The sequence below is a fragment of the Littorina saxatilis genome, linkage group LG12, assembly GCF_037325665.1.
Source record: "Littorina saxatilis isolate snail1 linkage group LG12, US_GU_Lsax_2.0, whole genome shotgun sequence".
NCBI classification, from domain to species: Eukaryota; Metazoa; Mollusca; class Gastropoda; order Littorinimorpha; family Littorinidae; genus Littorina; species Littorina saxatilis.
In genome coordinates this window covers 58,854,728-58,874,851 of record NC_090256.1, presented here as the reverse complement: position 1 = coordinate 58,874,851, position 20,124 = coordinate 58,854,728, and the positions used below count along the sequence as shown (strand labels likewise).

Below are 20,124 nucleotides of genomic sequence, written 5' to 3'. Positions count from 1 at the left end.
TGCTATGACGTGTTTCAGTCGTACATGGAGGACCACCTGAAGAACCAGGACCGCCTGGACCAGGAGTGGGAGGCCCTGGCGGCGTACCAGGCTGACCCCTGCAGCACCATCGTCGCCAACGACCCTGGCAACGCTCGCAAGAACCGCTACTCCGACGTCCTGCCATGTGAGTTCAGTTGTCTTTTCTTGGTTTTTGGATTTGTGACAGGTTGGTTAGAGGATGGTGATGATGGTTGTCAGGAGGTGAGTATTGGTTGGTTGATAAATGGTTTGTTGTCACTTGTGGTTGACTGTGGTCCTAAGTCAGGTTGTATGTACATGTACCATGTTTGTGCGCATTTGTTGTTTAAGTGTCTGTGAGTGTGAGCCCTGTGTTTTGAGTGTATGTGTGTGGGTGTGTGTATGTGTGTGAGTGCGTGCGTGCGTGCAAGCGTGCGTGCGTCCACGTGTGTTTGTGTGTCTGTGTCTGTGTCTGTGTGTAATATCATTGTAAAACGTTCTTCACTGGCAAAGGATCACCATTAACGCACTAGCACTGGTCAGGGGTGATAAGAAAGAAAATAAATGTCACGATACCCAGCTTTTGGGTAATCGAATCGGCAGACCCGACTGTCTCCATTATTTCAGAATACCTAGCAGTTATCTCGGATGAACTCATCCGTCAAGGTGTTCAAAAAAAGATGCAGGTTAGTTTCCGAGTTGTGACACACAAGGGTGGCCCATTTGGTGGCGAGGAGCTGTATCGCAGCCAGTGAATCGAACCCTGGTTTGGGCTTGAAATGAAAGCGAACGGGGGTCATTGCCATTGGACAGCGCCAGTTTCTGATAGACCAAGGCAAATAATCAGCACTTTGAGCAGAAAGGGGAGGCAACTAGATCATTATTGACCGCATCCTTCCAGACGTGACGGACTGTTTGAGACGGCAAAAGAAAATGTGTGTGCAGGGTGAGGAGGAGGGGGAGGGGGTAGGAGGCAACCCATGGTGTCAGATCGGGCAGTGGACACTTCATTCAAAACGCCTTTACCGTCACCTCGCTTGATCCTCTGTCGCTCTTCCCTCCATCGGCACACAATTGGGGGCAGGGAGGTCACTGCCGGTTGTCTCTCAGGCGTTCACGCTGCCCGCCCGTCCGTTGCCTTGTGCGAGGCGCAAAGGTCCAGGGGGTTGGATGGGAAAGCGAAAGAAAAGATCAATTCGCTGAGCTTTGCCAAGAACCTTTTTTCGAACAACTCCCGATGAAGTTTAAGCGTGGCTTGGACTGTTTGGGGACATGTCTTGATGGTTGTGGAAGGGATAAAACAGTAGCCGATGACAGTTATTGTATTGCTTGGCTAGAACAGTAGCTGAACAGTCCAACAGCCAATAGTCCTTCCTCCCAATTTGGTATAAGAGCGGCAGTGACTGTTTGGGAACTGATCATCGCAATGGGAGTGAAACAGTACCTGATGACAGCTATTTCTGTTGCCCTCTGATAGCCTAAAAAAAACATTAGCTGGCGGCAACTATTCGTGTTCTTGGGTTGAAGGCTTCTTATCTAGAAACAGACCGGCACGGTGGCCTAGTGGAAAGGCGTCCGCCCTGTGATCGGGAGGTCGTGGGTTCGAACCCCGGCCAGGTCATACCTAAGACTTTAAAATTGGCAATCTAGTGGCTGCTCCGCCTGGCGTCTGGCATTATGGGGTTAGTGCTAGGACTCAGGTTGGTCCGGTGTCAGAATAATGTGACTGGGTGAGACATGAAGCCTGTGCTGCGACTTCTGTCTTGTGTGTGGCGCACGTTATATGTCAAAGCAGCACCGCCCTGATATGGCCCTTCGTGGTCGGCTGGGCGTTAAGCAAAAAAAACAAACGAAACGAAATCCAGTAAAATAATGAGTAATGGCTGTTATTTGTGTTGCTTGGTGGAAAGTATGTTATCTAGCGATTGGAAGAAAAAACAGCAGATTTGCGTATGCTGGTGTAAGAGTGTGATCCAGTGCAAGCTTGCGTGGTGTAGTCATCCGGCGGCAAAATCGGTGACGCTTAGATAAGATCAAACAGAATATCGGGTTGGATCCAGGTCACTCAAAAAACACACAAAAAGACACACATGTAGGGGAGGGGGAAGAGCGACAGATAGAAGAAAAGGCCCAACACAACACACACACACACACACACACACACACACACACACACACACACACATACACACACACACACACACACACACACACACACACACAACACAACACAACACACACACACATACATACATATACACACACACACACACACACAACACAACACACACACACACACACACACACACACACACACCTCCTCACCTTCATTCTCACAAATGTCCCCCCCCCCCGGACACACACACACGCATCACCAACGTCAAAGTTGATCTTGGTGGCGCGTGTCCACTTAAAGCCCAAGCCCATGATGACGCCAGGCAGCGTGTAGCCTTCAGCTCGCTCCCTTTGATCATGGCGATGATGAGACGGGTCGCATCTGCAGGCCCAGGCTTAGAACAGTCCCGTGAACACCGACACCCAGATCGCGTACACAGCCACAACCTTCATTACCACGGCCACCGTATTCATCTGCGTGTCCCCAACCAGACCCGATGTCAGGATAAGCAAGATGGCCGCGGACAAGGGGAGGCAATTATCTCTGATCGGCGGCCGCGGAGCGGAAGTAGGATGTCATTGGCCACCGGAAGCGAGGCGACCGGTCGGCATAACAACCAGAACGGTGCTGACTTTGTCCTTGTCACCCCGTCAATACAGCGTGTCAATAATAAACCAGGGTTTGGGGGGCCGGGGAGGGGGTTTGAGGGGAGGGGGTAGGAGGAGGTTGACAGAAGATCGGGATCAACTGGGGGAGGGGGGGGGGGGGGCGGCTAAGTGGGGACAGTCTTGACAGTCTTTTGGAAAGCAAAAGCTAGATAGCAGAGGGGAAGTGGGGTAGCAGGAGGGAAACTTGTTGCACATTAGTCATCACACTTAAACGTGAATGTGGAGTCTTGGAAGGCTAGAGATGTGATAAAATAGGATCAGAATCAACGGTTTGGAGAGTTGAGGACAGTCTTGATTCAGAAAGCAAACACTAGACAGCGAGGTGAGATTGGTGAAAAAGGGACCAATTTGTTGCGCTTTTTAAAAAATCGGGATCGATAGGTTGGATCGTTAAAGACAGTGTCGCTGAAAGTGAAAGTCACGAGGGCTGGAGTGGGGACAAGAGGGGACGTGTTGAACATGAAAGGTTGTGACTCCAGGTTCGAGTGGGAACAAAACTGAAGAGACACGCTGAAAATAAAGGTTGTGGACTCCAGGTTTTAGTCGCTAAGTGGGAAGAGGGTATCCCTTTTTATGTCTGGACATGAACACAAGCGGAAGGAGATCTGCGTCGATGGAATAGATACATGATGACTTGTTTCTTTTTGTAACTTTGTTCGGGGGCGGGGGGGGGGGGGCAGGCTGCTAATGCAGAAGTTACAGAAGGATGTATAAAATACTAGGTTGCAGGAGAAGGAGGAAGGGGGGTGGAGGGGTATCAATAAAAGTCACAGAAACTAAATATGTTGGAATCTACACTAGGCAATTTGGCCGAAAGTTGTAAGAGGTTAGTCTGAGGGCATATCGGCGAGAAGACGACTGTGAGTCCAAGATTTATATTATATAGCTAATCGTGACAACAATGTTTTAGCGTGTCGCCTGGTAAGGCACGTATGTCTGCACTTTTCACCCCCACAAAGCACGACATTTCATGTACCCGATTTTCTGTACTTTTTCCCTTTTGGTTGGTTTGGCTGACTTTCGTTTGAACAACATTCTTGAGAAAATCAAGGATTCACGTAGATATATTGTGAATACGCAAGGGGTTTCACAGTCAGAGTCGTCTCTGTTATCTTGCTTGGCTAATGTTTGAAATTCTCTGGTGACCACTAATTATTTCGGTGTTGGGGGAAGACATGGCCATGCTTGAAGTTCATGCTTGCCTGATTGTCTTCACAGCAGCATTCTTTCACAACGATGTGCTTGATTTTTTATGTGTTTTTTCGAGGATGGGGGGGGGGGGGGGTGCACAAGATAGTTTACCTTTGTCTACTTATCAATCAGACACGGGTTTCTGAACCATCAGCCTCGGGTGTTATTTGGCTATCACGTCTGCCTGCTATGCAGCGACGTTGGAGACACATACAACAAAATAAAGGCTAGTGGTCAATAGAAACAGTGATTTTCCCCCATCAAAAAACATGAGTCTAGTTTCAGTTTGCGCTTAATGCATTGCTTCTACAAAACAAATATGTCACTTCCAGTCGCTTTTGTTCGACCGGGAACGAGCTTGAATTCAAATTGTTTGGCTGAAATGAGCCGCAATACCGGCCCGCCTCGGCGGCCCTCTGTTTGTTCGGAAAGCACGTCAAACCTCGCGATTAAATGGAAATCATAGCAACTGTATCTGTCAGGCGGGCCGCCATCTTTGACCGTTGTCACCCGGATGAATAATTCCCGCCATCGACCGGAGCGCACGGGGTCTGTCAGGCCTTGTCTTGCCTCCAAGAAGAAACAGGAAAAGAGTGTTTCTTGGCGATAGCGCATCTTGTGCTGATTCTTCCTGATAATCTGTCACGTTTTGTGCCCGGTGCACAAAAATGGCAGGTCGGATGGCAGTGAAAGGGGGAAAAGGATCGTCGTTGCTGGAGTGACAGGAGAGGTTGATGTAGTAGCGTCGTGCGAGACCCGAGACAGAGAGAGAGGGGGGGGGGAGAAGGGGGAGAGTTGGCGTGCTAAACAGAGAGAGGGCGAGAGACAGAAGACAGGGGGGGAGGGATGGAGGGAGAGAAAGAAAGAGAAACAGAAGGACATAGAGAGAGAGTGATAGGGGAGGAGGAATAGGTGAGAGGTGTGGGATGTGTCATCGGCAGCGTGCTCCGCCCAGAACGTCTTCCGCCAACTCCGGATCCCTCGTTGGTTCATACATTCAGGACTGAGGTGGACAGGAATGGATTCATACGAAGCAACATGAACTCCCTATAATTCCCTCGCATTGATCTCCGTCTGTTTTACATCTTGCGGGAATGTCGACGTGTTTTATTCACAAGAAGCTGCATGCACTCGGCGTAACCCAATATTGTTTCATGCTCTTGGTGCATCAAATAAGGTGATAAAGTCACTTTGTAAGACGTTTTACGCACTCCCTGTAGCCCCCTCCAATGTACGACCCCTACTCCTTCCCAGTTGTGTCCCGCTCTTGTTGCATTTATTGAAAAGGTTGTCGTTTTGCAAGAAGTTGCACACACACACACACACCCTGTAACTCATACCAACGTCGCACCATGTCAAGTTCCATCCGTGGAAGAGTTGGATAATGATTATTTATAAGAAGTGTCATTACATTCCCACCATTGTGTTACACTCTTGTTGCATTTAGTGAGGAGAAGGAGGCTAATTCGTGATGAGTCGCACATGTTCCCTGTAAATAGCACTTTTAACTCCCAGACATGTAAAGGCCTTCCTTCTATTTGAGCCCGAAGTTGACTTCGCGAAAACTTTGAAAAGTTATTTTGCCAAACATTCAGTGCCAAGTGTTCATGCAGCGAGCTTCGCGAAGTAGATTTTGTCCAATGAATATCAGGCTTTCAGAACCTTTGATGTCGGCATCGAGAGATAGACTTCAATTGTGATAAGGCATCCGAAACGACAGAAATCGAGAGGTAGGCATCAATTGGCAGTTCCGATTCTCCTTTTGATTTTCTCTTGGTTGAGAGTTTTTTTCTTCAGGACATTTAAGACAGAACGTGAGGTGTTTTACAGTCTCAAGTACCTAGCTGCATGAACTTCATGTGACTCATTCCCTTGAAGCCCTCTCTCCGTTGTGACGATTATTGAGGAGGAGGACGCGAGGCGTTTCACGGGGAGGTGCATGCCTCTCCGTGACACGGTGGCCAAAGCAGGAGGCTTCCAGACGAACACAATCAATGAGCCACTCTCACGCAACCTTATTCCCTCGCTCCCCTCTCCCATTCTTTATTCTTTCTGTCCATTAAAATCCACAGGACCTGCTTGTCTTGAGCTTGCTGGTGGCTGCATCGCGCAATGAAATAATGCACTGCCTCTTGCTTGCTCAAAAATGTCTTCAACCCTTCTGTGTTCGGGGGTGTCACTCTGTTTGTTCAGAGTTTTGTTGAAAGCGATTTATTGCAACAAGCTCTGTTGGCATGACCGCTTCGAAGCGAGAGACTTTTATTTTTGTGCAACGTTATTTTTGCCATTGGTGTTTTGGGACAGGTTTTTAACGCACACAATATATGGGCAGCCAGCTAATGCTTCCAATCGGACTTCAAATAGAGGACGTCAAGAGTTCTCATTGGCTTCATAACAGAATGAAACATGCTGTGCAGGCAGCCACCCGTAGTCCATATTTGGCTGAGCATGTCAAGATTTCAGTCAAGTCAACGTCAAAGTGTCGCCTTCTCTGTTGTTCATTTTGAAAGCCCGTCTAATATCTCACACTTTCGTACGTGCTGGTCAAGATTGGATCAAACTGATTGATTCTGAATAAAACTAGCCTACTGTTTTCATGTTGTCTTGGTCAGTGACGTCTTTGCGCAGATTCTGTCTAAATAATTACTAATTGTCATGCAACCTATCCTCCTGGTCAAATACAGGTCGTGAAGTAACTGTTCCACAGTAGACTTGCTAAATCCAGTATCCGTCCGTTCTGGGATGCAGTCAAAAGTCAACCACTCTTCTGGTTTAAAACCTAGTATACCCTACCGGTGTTTAAAGTTCAGCCGTGCAGTTTTTCAGCCAATTGGGTTTCAGGTACCCTATCCGGGTTGTGAATTCAGCCGTGCGCTTTTCAGCCAATTCGTTTTTAGTTACCCTACACGGGTATTAGACTTCAGCTATTGCAGTGTTCGGCCAATCAGGCGTCTGGAGGCATGACGTTACGGGCCACTGGAAGAGGGCATGTTGTGTCCAAACAAGGCAGAAAGGGCCAGGGCTCTCTCCCTGACATTAACAAACACAGCGGCCACCTTGAAAACAGATTTGGGGGTGCAAACACGGCCACGGGGAGACAGGGTGACTGGAGAGGCCTCAATTGAATTAGGGTTTGAGCTGGGAAGCAGGAGCATGGTTAGGGACATGTTCGGAGAATGCTGATGTGGTGGAGGTTGTGGGTATTTTTGTGGAGGAGGTGGGCTGGGGTATTAAGCAGAGTGCCGACCTGGCGAAGCTGGAGAGTGGGGATGGTGAGACGAAACAAGAGGGGTGTGTTGGGGGGTGGGCGTGTTTAGTGCGTGTTGTCGTGGAGGAGTTGGGGTAAGAGTAACATAAAGTAGTAATGTGTGAGGGGGTAGGGATAGGTGAGAGCGGGGGTTGGAGTGCAAGGAAGAGACGAAATTGCGGTGTGTGGAAAGGGGGAGGGGGTAGGGGTAGGTGAGAGCGGGGGTTGGCGTGCAAGGAAGAGACGAAATTGCGGTGTGTGGAAAGGGGGAGGGGGTAGGGGTAGGTGAGAGCGGGGGTTGGCGTGCAAGGAAGAGACGAAATTGCGGTGTGTGGAAAGGGGGAGGGGGTAGGGGGAGTTGGAGAGTAATGTGAAAGAGTCTGTGAGGGGAGGAGAGTTGGGGGGGGGGGAGGGTAGATTGGTAGTTAAGAGTGATGCGAAAGAGGTTGTGTGTGAGTCTTGGGGGAGGGGTAAAGGGGTATTTCGGGAGACCGGGAAGGGGTGGTGTAAGAGTGATGTGAAAAAGGCGAGGCGCCTTAACATCCATTACGTCCACGTTGCGAGGGTCGCTATGAGCCCAGCAAGGCTTGTTAGCCGACCCCCGACACTGCCGCGTCAAACTGGAAATGAACTTTTTGGTTTTGTTTTTTCTCTCTTTCTTTTCCCCCCTGTCCTCTCCTGATCTGTGCGGCAGGCTGCGAGCCCATGCTTTGCATTGTGTGTTGAAGACTTGCATTATAATGGCCGCCGTCTGCGCAGTGGTTAACGCGGGGATGGAAGGGAAGGGTCGGAACACCAGCACTGGAATGCACGTGCAATCCAATGACACGGTTTGCCGCTGTGCTTTGTGATCGGGGCTCTGTATTCCATTTGTGAACTGCAGTGGCGCTTTCATCCTTGCACACTTTGTTATAGTTGAACTGGAGACACTGCAAACAGTTGTGTGCTGGAGTTTGTGTTTGTGTGTGTGTGTGTGTGTCTGTGTGCTTGTGTGAGACGAATGACGTTGCATGCTTGTAATGTAGGCCCTATTATTGGGGCATGATATGCTAGTTGAATGACCGTTCAAACCCAAATCGCCCCCCCCCCCCACCCCCCACCTTTTCCTTGTCCCACCCCTTCCGCTTCCTTGTCCCAACCCCAAACCACCACACCACATGTACCCGTTATCTTCTCTATAGATCGTGACGTGTCCGAATGATGATGCAACAGTTTTCTGATGTATCAGTTATGATGAGTTAATTTATCAATACCCTCTTCATCGTAATCGTTGTGTCTGTATGGGAATGTAATGACTTGACATGTTCGTGACGTAATGTGGTGATGTTTTGTTTAAAGATCAACATTTCCTCTATGTTTCGGTGTGTCTCTACGAGTAAATGATGACGTGACATGCTTGTGATGTAATATGGTGACGTCATGTTTCAGATGACCACTCCCGCGTCATCCTGTCCTCCACCACCAACGTCTCCAACTCGGACTACGTCAACGCAAGCTTCATCGTGAGTAGTCTCCCTACTTTTTTTTCTGTAACTCGGGAATGTGGAAGTCTGTAAAAGAGCTGAATCTTTTCCTTTCAAAAGTGCGTTGAAAAGATAATCTCTCTCTCTCTCTCTCTCTCTCTCTCTCTCTCTCTCTCTCTCTCTCTCTCTCTCTCTCTCTCTCTCTCTCTCTCTCTCTCTCTCTCTCTCTCTCTCTCCTCCTCCCTCTCTCTCTCTCTCTCTCTCTCTCTCTCTCTCTCTCTCTCTCTCTCTCTCTCTCTCACTCTCTCTCTCCCCCCCCCCCCCCCCGCGGGTTAGGGGGAAGAATTTACCCGATGCTCCCCAGCATGTCGTCAGAGGCGACTGACGGATTCTGTTTCTCTTTTTACCCTTGTTAAGTGTTTCTTGTATAGAATATAGTCACTTTTTGTAAAGATTTTAGTCAAGCAGTATGTAAGAAATGTTAAGTCCTTTGTACTGGAAACTTGCATTCTCCCAATAAGGTAATACATTGTACTACGTTGCAAGCCCCTGGAGCAAATTTTTGATTAGTGCTTTTGTGAACAAGAAACAATTGACAAGTGGCTCTATCCCATCTCCCCCCTTTCCCCGTCGCGATATAACCTTCGTGGTTGAAAACGACGTTAAACACCAAATAAAGAAAAGAAGTTGAGTGTGTGTGTGTGTGTGCGTGTGTGTGCCGTGTGTGTGTGTGTGTCTGCGTGTGTATGTGTGTGTGCGTGCGTATATGTCTGTGTGTGTGTGTGTGTGCGCATATGTGTATGTGTGTGTGTTTGTGTGTGTGTGTGTGTGTGTGTGTGTGTGTGTGTGTGTGTGTGTGTGTGTGTGTATGTGTGTGAGTGTGTGTGTTGTATTGAGTGCGAACGTGATTGCAGGCATGCGGCCGCGCGTGTGTGTGCGAGTCGACTTTTATTTTCCTTTTTATTATATTGACATACATGTACATTTCAATGTTCTATCATGCATTATGTATTCGTATAGGTAATGTTGTAATTAGTAAAACTGTATGGTTGCGATTGACAATTGTCCTTTTATTGTCTTTTTTTTATGTCTTAGTTTAGTAGGGACAGATTGTAAGACTAGGCGTGAGCCTAAAATCTCCATCCTTGAGTAATAAAGTTCGTTCGTTCGTTCGTTCGTTCGTTCTCTCTCTCTCTCTCTCTCTCTCTCTCTCTCTCTCTCTCTCTCTCTCTCTCTCTCTCTCTCCCTCTCTCTCTACCTCTCTATCTCTCTATCTCTCTCTCTCGCTCTCTCTCTCTCTCTCTCTCTCTCTCTCAGACACAAACACGCACTGACTATATAATATGTTACACACGTTCACGGACCAATACACACAATTTAGAGAGAAAGGAGAGAGAGCGTACTTTTTTCACGTGCACATAACCCCATCTGGCCAAGTCACCGACCGGGTCACGTGACCCACAATGATGAGTCTGGTCCTCGCTGTCTGCAAAAGCAGTTTTCCTGAAATCGAATTCTGCACCAGAGAGAGGGGAGAAAAGACAAGAGAGAAGGAAAATCTATCACATTCCAATCACATTGTCATTCTTGATTGCGTCTCTCCATCAGTCATTCTTTACACACTTTCTTCCCCCCGCTTCAAGGAACGTCCCAGTTTTCCCCTTCATTTAACCTCTGACACTTTTTTCTCGCTTTTTCTTTTTTGTTCTTTCTCCTTCTCCCCCTCCCCTTCTCCCTCTGCTGTTTTCCCTCCCCTTTCTCGTTGGATGTCGTTCCTCTCTCAGCCTGTCGCCTCCGTGCTTTTCATTCTCACCCCATCTTGTCACCACTGCAAGGATTGGGCTTGTGCTTTGGCATTGCGCACTGCGCGGAGACTGCTCTCTCTCTCTCTCTCTCTCTCTCTCTCTCTCTCTTCTCTCTCTCTCTTCTCTCTCTCTCTTCTCTCTCTCCTCTCTCTCTCTCTCTCTTTCAGTCTCTCTCTCTCTCTCTCAGTCTCTCTCTCTCTTCTCTCTCTCTTCTCTCTCTCTTCTCTCTCTCTTCTCTTCTCTCTCTCTTCTCTCTCTCTCTTCTCTTTCTCCTCTCTCTCTCTTTCTCTTTCAGTCTCTCTCTCTCTCAGTCTCTCTCTCTCTGTCTCTCTCTTCTCTCTCTCTTCTCTCTTCTCTCTCTCTCTCTCTCTCTCTCTCTTTCAGTCTCTCTCTCTCTCTCTCTCTCTATTCTGTTCAGATTAAAATGATAGTGGGTTTTTTGTTTGTTTTGTGTGTGTGTTCGTCCCAAGCGGGAAAGATTGTAAGATCTTCATCCCTGTAAAATAAAGTTCAGTTCTATTTCTCTATCTTTCTATCTTGCACACAAATTCCTCTCAGTGGTCATTGTGTCTCTCCGACGTTCATGCAATCATTTACAATGATTGTTACTCAATACGTTGCAGTATTCTCCTCTCCGTTCAATCCCCCTCCCTTCCTTTCCCGAACTTTGCTTCCATGTGGTGGCGACAGTGGAAGAGAAGTGACGGGCCGGTGAAAGGCTCTGATGAATCATGGCGAGGAATTGAACAAAATCTCTTTTAACAATGCATTCCGGCAGATGCCTCGGCCTCAGCCGCAATCCCCTTTTCGTCAGCATCACTGATTACCCCTCCCCTCCTCTCACCCACCTTCCCCTACGACCCCCCCCCCCCCCCCCCTATCCCTGCATTCTCTCCCTCCCCGCTCGTTTCCCTGCCTTCCTTCCTTCCTTCCTTCCTTCCTTCTCTCTCTCTCTCTCTCTCTCTCTCTCTCTCTCTCTCTCTCTCTCTCTCTCTCTCTCTCTCTCTCTCTCTCTCTCTCTCTCTCTCTCTCTACTTCTCTACTTCTCTCCTTCCTTCCTTGTCTCTCTCTCTCTATCTCTCTCTCTCTCTCTCTCTCTCTCTCTCTCTCTCTCTCTCTCTCCTTCTCTCTCTCTCTACTTCTCTCCTTCCTTCCTTGTCTCTCTCTCTACTTCTCTCCTTCCTTACTTGTCTCTCTCTCTCTCTCTCTCTCTCTCTCTCTCTCTCTCTCTCTCTCTACTTCTCTCCTTCCTTCCTTCCTTGTCTCTCTCTCTCCCCTACTCTTTCCTCTCTCTTCTACCCCTCCCTACCTCCCTACCTCAGTCCCTCGCTGTCTCTGTCGCTGTGTGCAATATTAGTTCATAGAATGCCGACATTGTTGGGCCGTCTATTGATTTTAAAAAGAAAAGAGGCTGAAATGAGGTAGAAAGAATGGAAAAATAGGCAAATCGGAATTTGTGTCTTGTCTAGTCTGTCAGTCTCCGGCTGGGGAGGGGGAAGGGGGTATTGAGGGAATCGTCGGTTTGTGCAACATCCAGTGTCCGGCTGCGGTATTTCCCTTTATCTCGCTTCCCTATTGTTTCCTCCGAGTCGGCCCGGCCCCATTAATGAATTTGGCGTTGAATATTCATGCGACAAAGAAAATCAATTTGGGTCTGTGCAAGGCCTCCCCGGCAAAGGCGACCTCGATTTTTTTAATAATATTTTTTTGATATAAATAGAGCAAGAAAATGTGGCGGAATTTCATCTCCCGCTTCCCCTGTGTGGCTTTGCGCTGTATGCTAGAACTAGGGTGGTGTGAGGGATGGGAGTGATGCACGAATGTTTGAGGTTGACGTCGTGCTTTGAGTGGGTTATATCTATGATAACAGGCTTGCACAATAAGGTTATAGTTTGTTTTGTTTTGCCAAGGATGATCTCTCTCTCTCTCTCTCTCTCTCTCTCTCTCTCTCTCTCTCTCTCTCTCTCTCTCTCTCTCTATTGGCCAACACATCTCTGCAACGCCGCTTTAACTGATGTAGTCTTATCGACTAGCTGTACTTCTTCAGGAATGCGTTTTAAGAGTTAGTTTGCAGTCGACAACTTCTTTGTAAAGATAATGCATGTATTAATCATGTAGAACGTCAGTATAATATGATTATTACAAGTCCATGTGTGTGTGTGTGTGTGTGTTTTACAGACGGACCATGACCCGCGCAACCCAGCCTACATCTGCACCCAAGGCCCGCTACCCCACACTGTGGCTGACTTCTGGCAGGTGAGTGTTGCACTTACCTCCCTTCAACTCGCACACACTGACTACTATACGGACCTCCATATGCTTGCTTGCTATGTGGCTCTCCACAGTGTATATTTAGAGATAATTTTACCTTTGATAAATTGCATCCAAAAAAGTATTCGTCGGCTGAAAACTGAGTTGTTTATAAAAGTTATACTACATATTGGTGTGCAACTTTGTACTCATTGTAATCAGACTGAATAATATGACAATCGAAAATCATGAAGGCAAGGCCCTGGTTGAGGATAAAACAGTATATACGAATAACACAACAGACAGGGGCACAAAAAAGACAAGAATGATGATGATGATGATGATGATGATGATGATGATGATGATGATGATGATGATGTGACAGATGGTGTGGGAACAAGGCAGTGTGGTGATTGTGATGCTGTCCAAGCTGACGGAGAACGGAACAGCCATGTGTCACCGCTACTGGCCTGAGGAGGGAAGTGACCTCTACCACATCTACGAGGTACTACTGACGTCTGTCTGTCTGTTTGTCTGTTGTTTGTTTTTCACTTTGATCTTGGAAGTGATTCTGTTTGTTTGTTTGTTTGTTGTCATTTTTGGGCCTTCGTATTTGTCCTTTCTCGAAAGTTGTTCCGGTGTTGCCTGTTGGTGCAAGTGTCTCTCTGTCTGTCTGTCTGTCCGTCTCTCCCTCTGTCTCTCTGTCTCTCTGTTTCTCTGTCTCTCTCTCTCTCTCTCTCTCTCTCTCTCTCTCTCTCTCTCTCTCTCAGTCTCAGTCTCTCTCTCTCTCTCTCTCTCTCTCTCTCTCTCTCTCTCTCTCTCTCTCTCTCTCTCTCTCTCTCTCTCTCTCTCTCTCTCTCTCTCTGTCTGTATCTGTATGTATGCCTGTCTGTCATCACTTTTGATTGTTTGTTGTCTGATCAATTAATATTCTGCTATGGGGACAGGTTCAAGTTGTACCTGTACTACTCTTTATTCCTACCTGTTGTTGTCACTTGCAGGTGCACCTGGTGTCTGAACACATCTGGTGTGACGACTACCTGGTGCGCAGCTTCTACCTCAAGAACCTGCAGACCAACGAGACACGCACCGTGACCCAGTTCCACTTCCTTACCTGGACCCACCTCAATGTTCCCCCCTCCATGAAGGCGCTACTCGACTTCCGCAGGTTTGTCCTTAGCCTCTCAGAATGGCCGTGTTCACTTTTGCACCAGTCCAGAACCAATACAAATCCGAATCAGCAAATTCAAATTATGTTACCTTTTACATGCGTCTGAAATATCAATGCGATCCTAATTGGTGATGACAGCTCTGTTACATGTTGCGCACATCTGAAATCATTACGGTCAGAATCAGCAGTGGAAGCTATGTTCCCTCAGCGAAGTGTCCGAAATCAGAAGGATTGGACTGGGCAACGATAGCTGTGTTTCCTTCTAAGGGCATCCACAATTGGATACAACCAGAATCGGGAAGTCCAACCATTAATACATTGGTTACTTTTAATTTATTCGCATCAGAAGATCATACTTTCAGAATTGTTGAAACAAATTTTGTTTTGTAGAAATTTCGGATTTGGACTGGTTCTGTTCGGGATTTGTGCGAAAGAAAACAATTGGCTTTGCAATCTATTTGCTTTTCTTCGTCTTCTTTTTTCAATTCATCATTTTGCTGGCCTGTCTGACATGGTGGCTGATTTACTGACTCTTTGTGCATCGTGAGGGCTGGTTGCATGGGTCTGCCTGGATAGCATTGACCTTTAAACAGCTTGCTACAACCTTGCTACGCTAGAGCTCTTTTTTCTCATTATATTTTTCGTTTACTGGAGTAATTTGTTCAAGCTCCTGACAGAGGGGATGAAAGAGAAAGAGAGAGGGGGGTAACGGAGGGAGGGAGAGTTCATTATTTTACAAGAAATGTTTGCTTTGTGTCAGTTTTTTTAAGTATATATTTGATTTATTGAAAGTTCACTCTGCATGCTGTGTGAGTCACTGTGGAACTTGAAGTGGACCATTTATTTTGGTTTTGCAGGTTCAGTCAACATTGCAGATGCAAATTTCCTGATTAATGACATTGTCTAATTTCAGCTTTTTGTTAAAATCAATGAAGACAAGTTTGCTACTGACATTCTGTTTGTAGACTTTATAATGTGTGCCTGTATTTTTGTCTGACAATGTTAACCATTAATCATTTATCATTGAACTACTTATATACTATATTCTCTTCATAATTTCACATTTGTGGGGCACTAATTACCAAGCTTAACAATGATTGTACGTCTTTTACACAGAACTACTTAATGTCTGGTTTTAGTATTTAGGAAACATGTATGTACGCTGATACCATCGTCATTTATTTTTGAGGTGATCTTCATTGCTTTTCTTATTTTTCTCTTTGAGCTCTGAATTAAGCAGGAATTGCTGCTAATTATTACAAAGAGGTCTGTTTAAGTTTGACCCATCATCCATTGACAATTAAAGACAACCATTTCTTGTTGCTTACACTTTTTCATTTGGTCTCAAATTTATGATATGTGGATTTAGTATGAAGAGAATTTTGTTGGAGGAATGCATATTTGTAATGCTCAGGACAGCACGAGAATGGGCTTGATGCGGTGGCGGTTTTCTAATGTTTCGTTGTTTTAGAATGCTTTGGGATTTTGTTGCTGATGATTGCCATCTACCTGGCATGTAGCCCTACCAGTAGATCTCCTTAGAAAGTGGAGGTTTGTCGTCACGTTTTAACACTTTGATTCAGCGGTTAAGACTATGATAGTTTACACTTTCTAACAAAGTCTGAAGTTGTCCTTTAGTCAAACTCTGATGAAGTGTAAAGTGAAGTTAACTCTGATAACGACGTTAAACACCAAATAAAGAAAGATTAACTCTGATGAAGTGTAAAGTGAAGTTGAGGCATTTAAATTGTTGCGTTTTCTTGGTCTGGCTTTGCAGTGAAAAGGTCATAGGGTTTGTCAGCACTTGTTCATCATCATTTACAGGCTGCCATGGGTGTGTCTAGTTTTCTATCAGCATGGCTTGACAACAAAGTAAAATATTTCTTTCTAATTTGACAACGGTTTGTAGCATGACACAGTAGGGGATTTTGAGGTGGCTGCATCTTGGTCTGTCTGCATTTTGAGAGGGGGACGTTCTGGAATGCTCTGAAAGGCTTGCTTGCTTGCGGACTATGCAAATGAACAAATTGCTACTAAGCTACTAACTCCACCTCCTTCCCGAGCAGCTTTTGTGATTCAGCAATTGTACTGTCAACAAATTGCATAGTCACAAAAGTGATCGGGATTGAGGTAACTCAGCTAACACTCTGCTTGTATCTACTACACTTACCTACTCATCTGCATATCACGTCCACTAACTTTTGTCTGTGCCTTGGGTGACATGCTGTGATGGTGGTGCTGCCTTGTCAACTGGTGCTTGCTGGGGAGATGGTGATGCCTTGTCAACTGGTGCTTGCTGGGGAGATGACGCTGTGTTACTTACTTTGTTGTAGTGTTTTTGAAAAGTGTATACTTCTGTAGCAATTATTATGTAGCATCTTCTTGTAGCAAACAGTTAGCTAGTACTCATGTAACATTAGAACCGTAAGGAAAATTCCTAACAAACATGTCGCTCACACTTTCTTTTTTATTTAGCACTTGTTTTAGTAAAAGAACTAAATGATGTAGAGCTTTGAGAGAGCATGCAGACAGATTGACAAAAAATAGAATATAAGTCACATTCATTTGATCTTTATTCTTTTTTAATACTATTACCCCAAAACCTGAGGGCTTAAACAGAACGGTTCTCATTAATATTTCCCACAACCTGGTGTTAAACGGAGGACAGTGACACACTTATCAATTTGGAGGGAAGAGATAATTAAAAATAACTCGTTGGAGATTTAAGCGTGGCTATGTTGCATTGCGCATGTTGGTGCACAGAGATCACTGACGTCAAACAACTTCAGTTCACAAAGCATTTTCGCGGATGAACAGATATAAAAACAAATTATTGTTGCTATGCGATTGTCATATGTCCATTAAGCTTAATAGTGCGAGAATCCCAGAAGTAGAACGTGAAATTGACAGTTTAATTTGAAAGCTTTTATTTGCACCTGTAATATACCCCCCCCCCCCCCCCAAATATAAAAACAAAATAAAAACACCAACAAAAACACAACAACAGATGATGCAAAGAGGGCAATGACGCATTGATTCAGCGTATGTGTAGAGCACTAAGGGGGTAAACGCCGATCCCGGCATTTGGACAAACATGCAAGGAAGGTGGGGAAGGTGGTGTTGGTGGATTGCATTTTGCACAAGTGATGGGTTAGCTGTTTCCGCTACAAGAAATTCTCAGGGAGGCAGGCAGCTGGAAATATCGTCTGGATTTTGCCCTGAGGCGATTTTCCTACTGTCGTTCCTTTCAGATTTCCTTTTTTTGGCTTTAACCGAAAAATCTCATTTCATCCGTAAATGTCCGCATAGTTTCTTGTGTTACTTTGCCACATTTTGAGAAAAAAACTTTTTTGTTTTAAAATTATTGTATTGTTTCTGGAGGCAATGATATATTTTTTCTACTTTAAGAGGTTAGTTTAAAAAAGGCAAAATAGAAGTTAGGGTTCTTAATATTGTCCAACCCCAAAGGAAGAAGTGTGTCATTTGAAAGTGGAGTTTGGTTTGCTATTGGCCATCAATGATGACAATTTTATTAAAACTTCTACAATGATAGACCTCTATGAATTGAAATGACAACAAGCATGATTCGTTGATATCATTATCCTTGCGACCTTTGTGTGATGGGCTACAGTCACTGAGCGAGTGTCACTGTGCTGGAGGGAAATGTCGCTTTCAAGGCGTCAGGTTTTGTCTGGACCACTCATTCCATATTTGTCTTTTTGCAAAGGTTTTCTCTGCATTGCAAGTGTTGTGATCAGATACGGTTAAGGGTAGCCGAAGGTGTTTTTTCTTATGTCTGTTTGATTGTAGAGTTTTCTAGTCAGGAATAGCTGAAGAATGTTCATGTCTGATCGTATAGTTTTCCGGCCACAGATAGTTGAAGGTTTTGTTATGTCTGTTTGTTTTATACACTTTTCTAGCTAAGGATAGACGAAGGTTTGCGATGTCTGTTTGATCGTACAATTTGTTCGCCAAGGATAGCCTCAAAAGAGTTATGTCTAATTGATTTTACCCAAAGATAGCGAGGCATTTTGATGTCTGTTTGGTCAAACATTTTTCTAGCCAAGGATAGTCAAAGGATTTTTGATTTCTGGTTGATCGTACAGTTTTCTAGTCGACTTTGACATTGTTGTGTGCAAATGTGGATATTGCTAGAGAGGTTTAATGATTGCTTGTACCTGATTTAGGCTACGATGTGGACCATGCGCTGTTGTGCCAGGTTGAAAATGTTCCTAGCTGGCTTTTTGATATTCATGTGTGCTTGCGGAAAAAATGCTTTACATTTTCTGCAAATTTCAAGGAGTTGTGTAGGCTGACGGTTGAATGTATGCCGCTGATCCTTGTTTGTGGACTTGAAACCAGAGGATCCATCGCAGGGCTCCTGATCAGTAGGCAGGCCCATCAGATTTGTTTATCTGCATGCGTGTAACAACTCTTTGCAAGATGTGGATTTGTGCTGCCAGAGCGACAGGGATGACTGTATCTGACATGTGTTTGTCAAGTTACCAAGGTGTGTGTGTATTGACAGGAAGGTCAACAAGTCTTTCCGAGGTGGATCCTGCCCCATCGTGCTCCACTGCAAGTGAGTTGATAACCTAGCAGTCTGCCTGTGTTTCTCATTGTCTGTCTCGCTCTCTTTGCCTCTTTTTTTCTCTGTGACTATCTAAGTCTTTCTCTCTCTCTCTCTCTCTCTCTCTCTCTCTCTCTCTCTCTCTCTCTCTCTCTCTCTCTCTCTCTCTCTCTCTCTCTCTCTCTCTCTCCCTCTCCCTCTAAGTTTCTATTTCGCTCTCTCTCTCTCTCTCTCTCTCTCTCTCTCTCTCTCTCTCTCTCTCTCTCTCTCTCTCTCTCTCTCTCTCTTTATTTTGTCTCTCACTCTCTATCTCTCTGTCTCCGCCTCCATTTCTCTCTCTATTTTTCGACTCTTTCTATATCTCTGTCTCTCTCTCTTTCTCTCTTTCCCTCTCTTTCCCTCTCTCTCGCTGTATATGTCTGTCTGCCCCCCCCCCCCCCTCTCTCTCTCTCTCTCTCTCTCTCTCTCTCTCTCTCTCTCTCTCTCTCTCTCTTCTTCTTCTTCTTACAACTTTGTCTCTTTCTGTCTGTCTACCCTCTATCTCTCACTTTACTTACCCCCCATCTTTTGAGATGTCTACCATTTGCCTCATGAAAATCAAACTTGATAGGCCATGAGCATGCCTAAGTCAAGTTTTTTTTTTTATAACAGCATGCATGACTTTTTGTTCAGTCTAAGATGTCCAAACGTATTGAGAGTATGTTGAGCTTAAACAGCCAGGGGCGGACGAGGGGGGGTGCACAGGGTGCAGGTGCACCCCCCCTCCAGCAAAAAATAAAAAAAATAATTGGAAAGCTGATTCTATGACCATTTCTAAGTTCAAATGGCACCAGATGGCACCATTTTGCTTCTTAGGGCCAAAAAATTTCCGGGGGGGCATGCCCCCGGACCCCCCTAGCAAATTCGGGCGCTTTGCGCCCATCACATTCACTTTCAATTCAAAGTGCACCCCCCCTTACAAAGCATCTGATCCGCCCCTGGTCAGCAAATTCATGTACACATGCACATGTGTTCAAGTAAAACCATCGAGAAAAGGCTTAACTCCAGCGTGGTTCATTCCAGTGACGGGTGCGGACGCAGCGGCACGTACTGCCTGATCGACATGGTCCTCAACCGCATGGCCAAGGGCGCCAAGGAGATCGACATGGCCGCCACGCTAGAGCACATCCGTGACCAGCGAATGAACATGGTGGCTACCAAGGTACGTTTGGCATACTTACAACAAACTAATGCTGAGCAGTTTTGAAGTAGATGTACTCTTCTTCGTCTTCTTCGTTATAAATAAAGATAAAGATATTGAACAAGATTTGAGGTAACAAGTGTGGACAGATAGGACCTTTTGATAACCTTCTTCACTTTGCTGTGGTGGACCTGAGTGTAAATAGTCACAAACTCTCGGAGGCCACCTTGTAAACTGAGAAAGGACACAAAATTGAATCAGTCGCAAATACTTACATTTAATAGGATCAAAAACAAACAAACCAGTCCCTAAAAAAAATGGGGCCCAATACCTATACTTCTGTCTGTATGCATGGGGAAAATTAGAATGCCGAAGACCATGCGAGGTCGATGCGTGAATGTTGAATCAGTGGGTGTTGTTTTCCTTCTATAGTATGTATCGGAGTGTCCGAGAGCAGGAAATT

General features: G+C 45.7%; 1 protein-coding gene across 3 annotated transcripts in view; it reads left to right on the top strand.

Annotated features, from left to right (window-relative positions):
• LOC138982390 (receptor-type tyrosine-protein phosphatase N2-like) overlaps positions 1-20,124 on the top strand; it is a 179,670-nt gene that overhangs the window by 155,687 nt on the left and 3,859 nt on the right. For all 3 annotated transcript variants that reach the window (XM_070355658.1, XM_070355656.1, XM_070355657.1), the window contains 7 exons: positions 19-166; positions 8,651-8,724; positions 12,669-12,746; positions 13,126-13,245; positions 13,742-13,908; positions 18,440-18,493; positions 19,544-19,682. In XM_070355658.1, the coding sequence (XP_070211759.1) occupies positions 19-166; positions 8,651-8,724; positions 12,669-12,746; positions 13,126-13,245; positions 13,742-13,908; positions 18,440-18,493; positions 19,544-19,682 (780 nt within the window). The remainder of the gene's footprint in view (positions 1-18; positions 167-8,650; positions 8,725-12,668; positions 12,747-13,125; positions 13,246-13,741; positions 13,909-18,439; positions 18,494-19,543; positions 19,683-20,124) is intronic.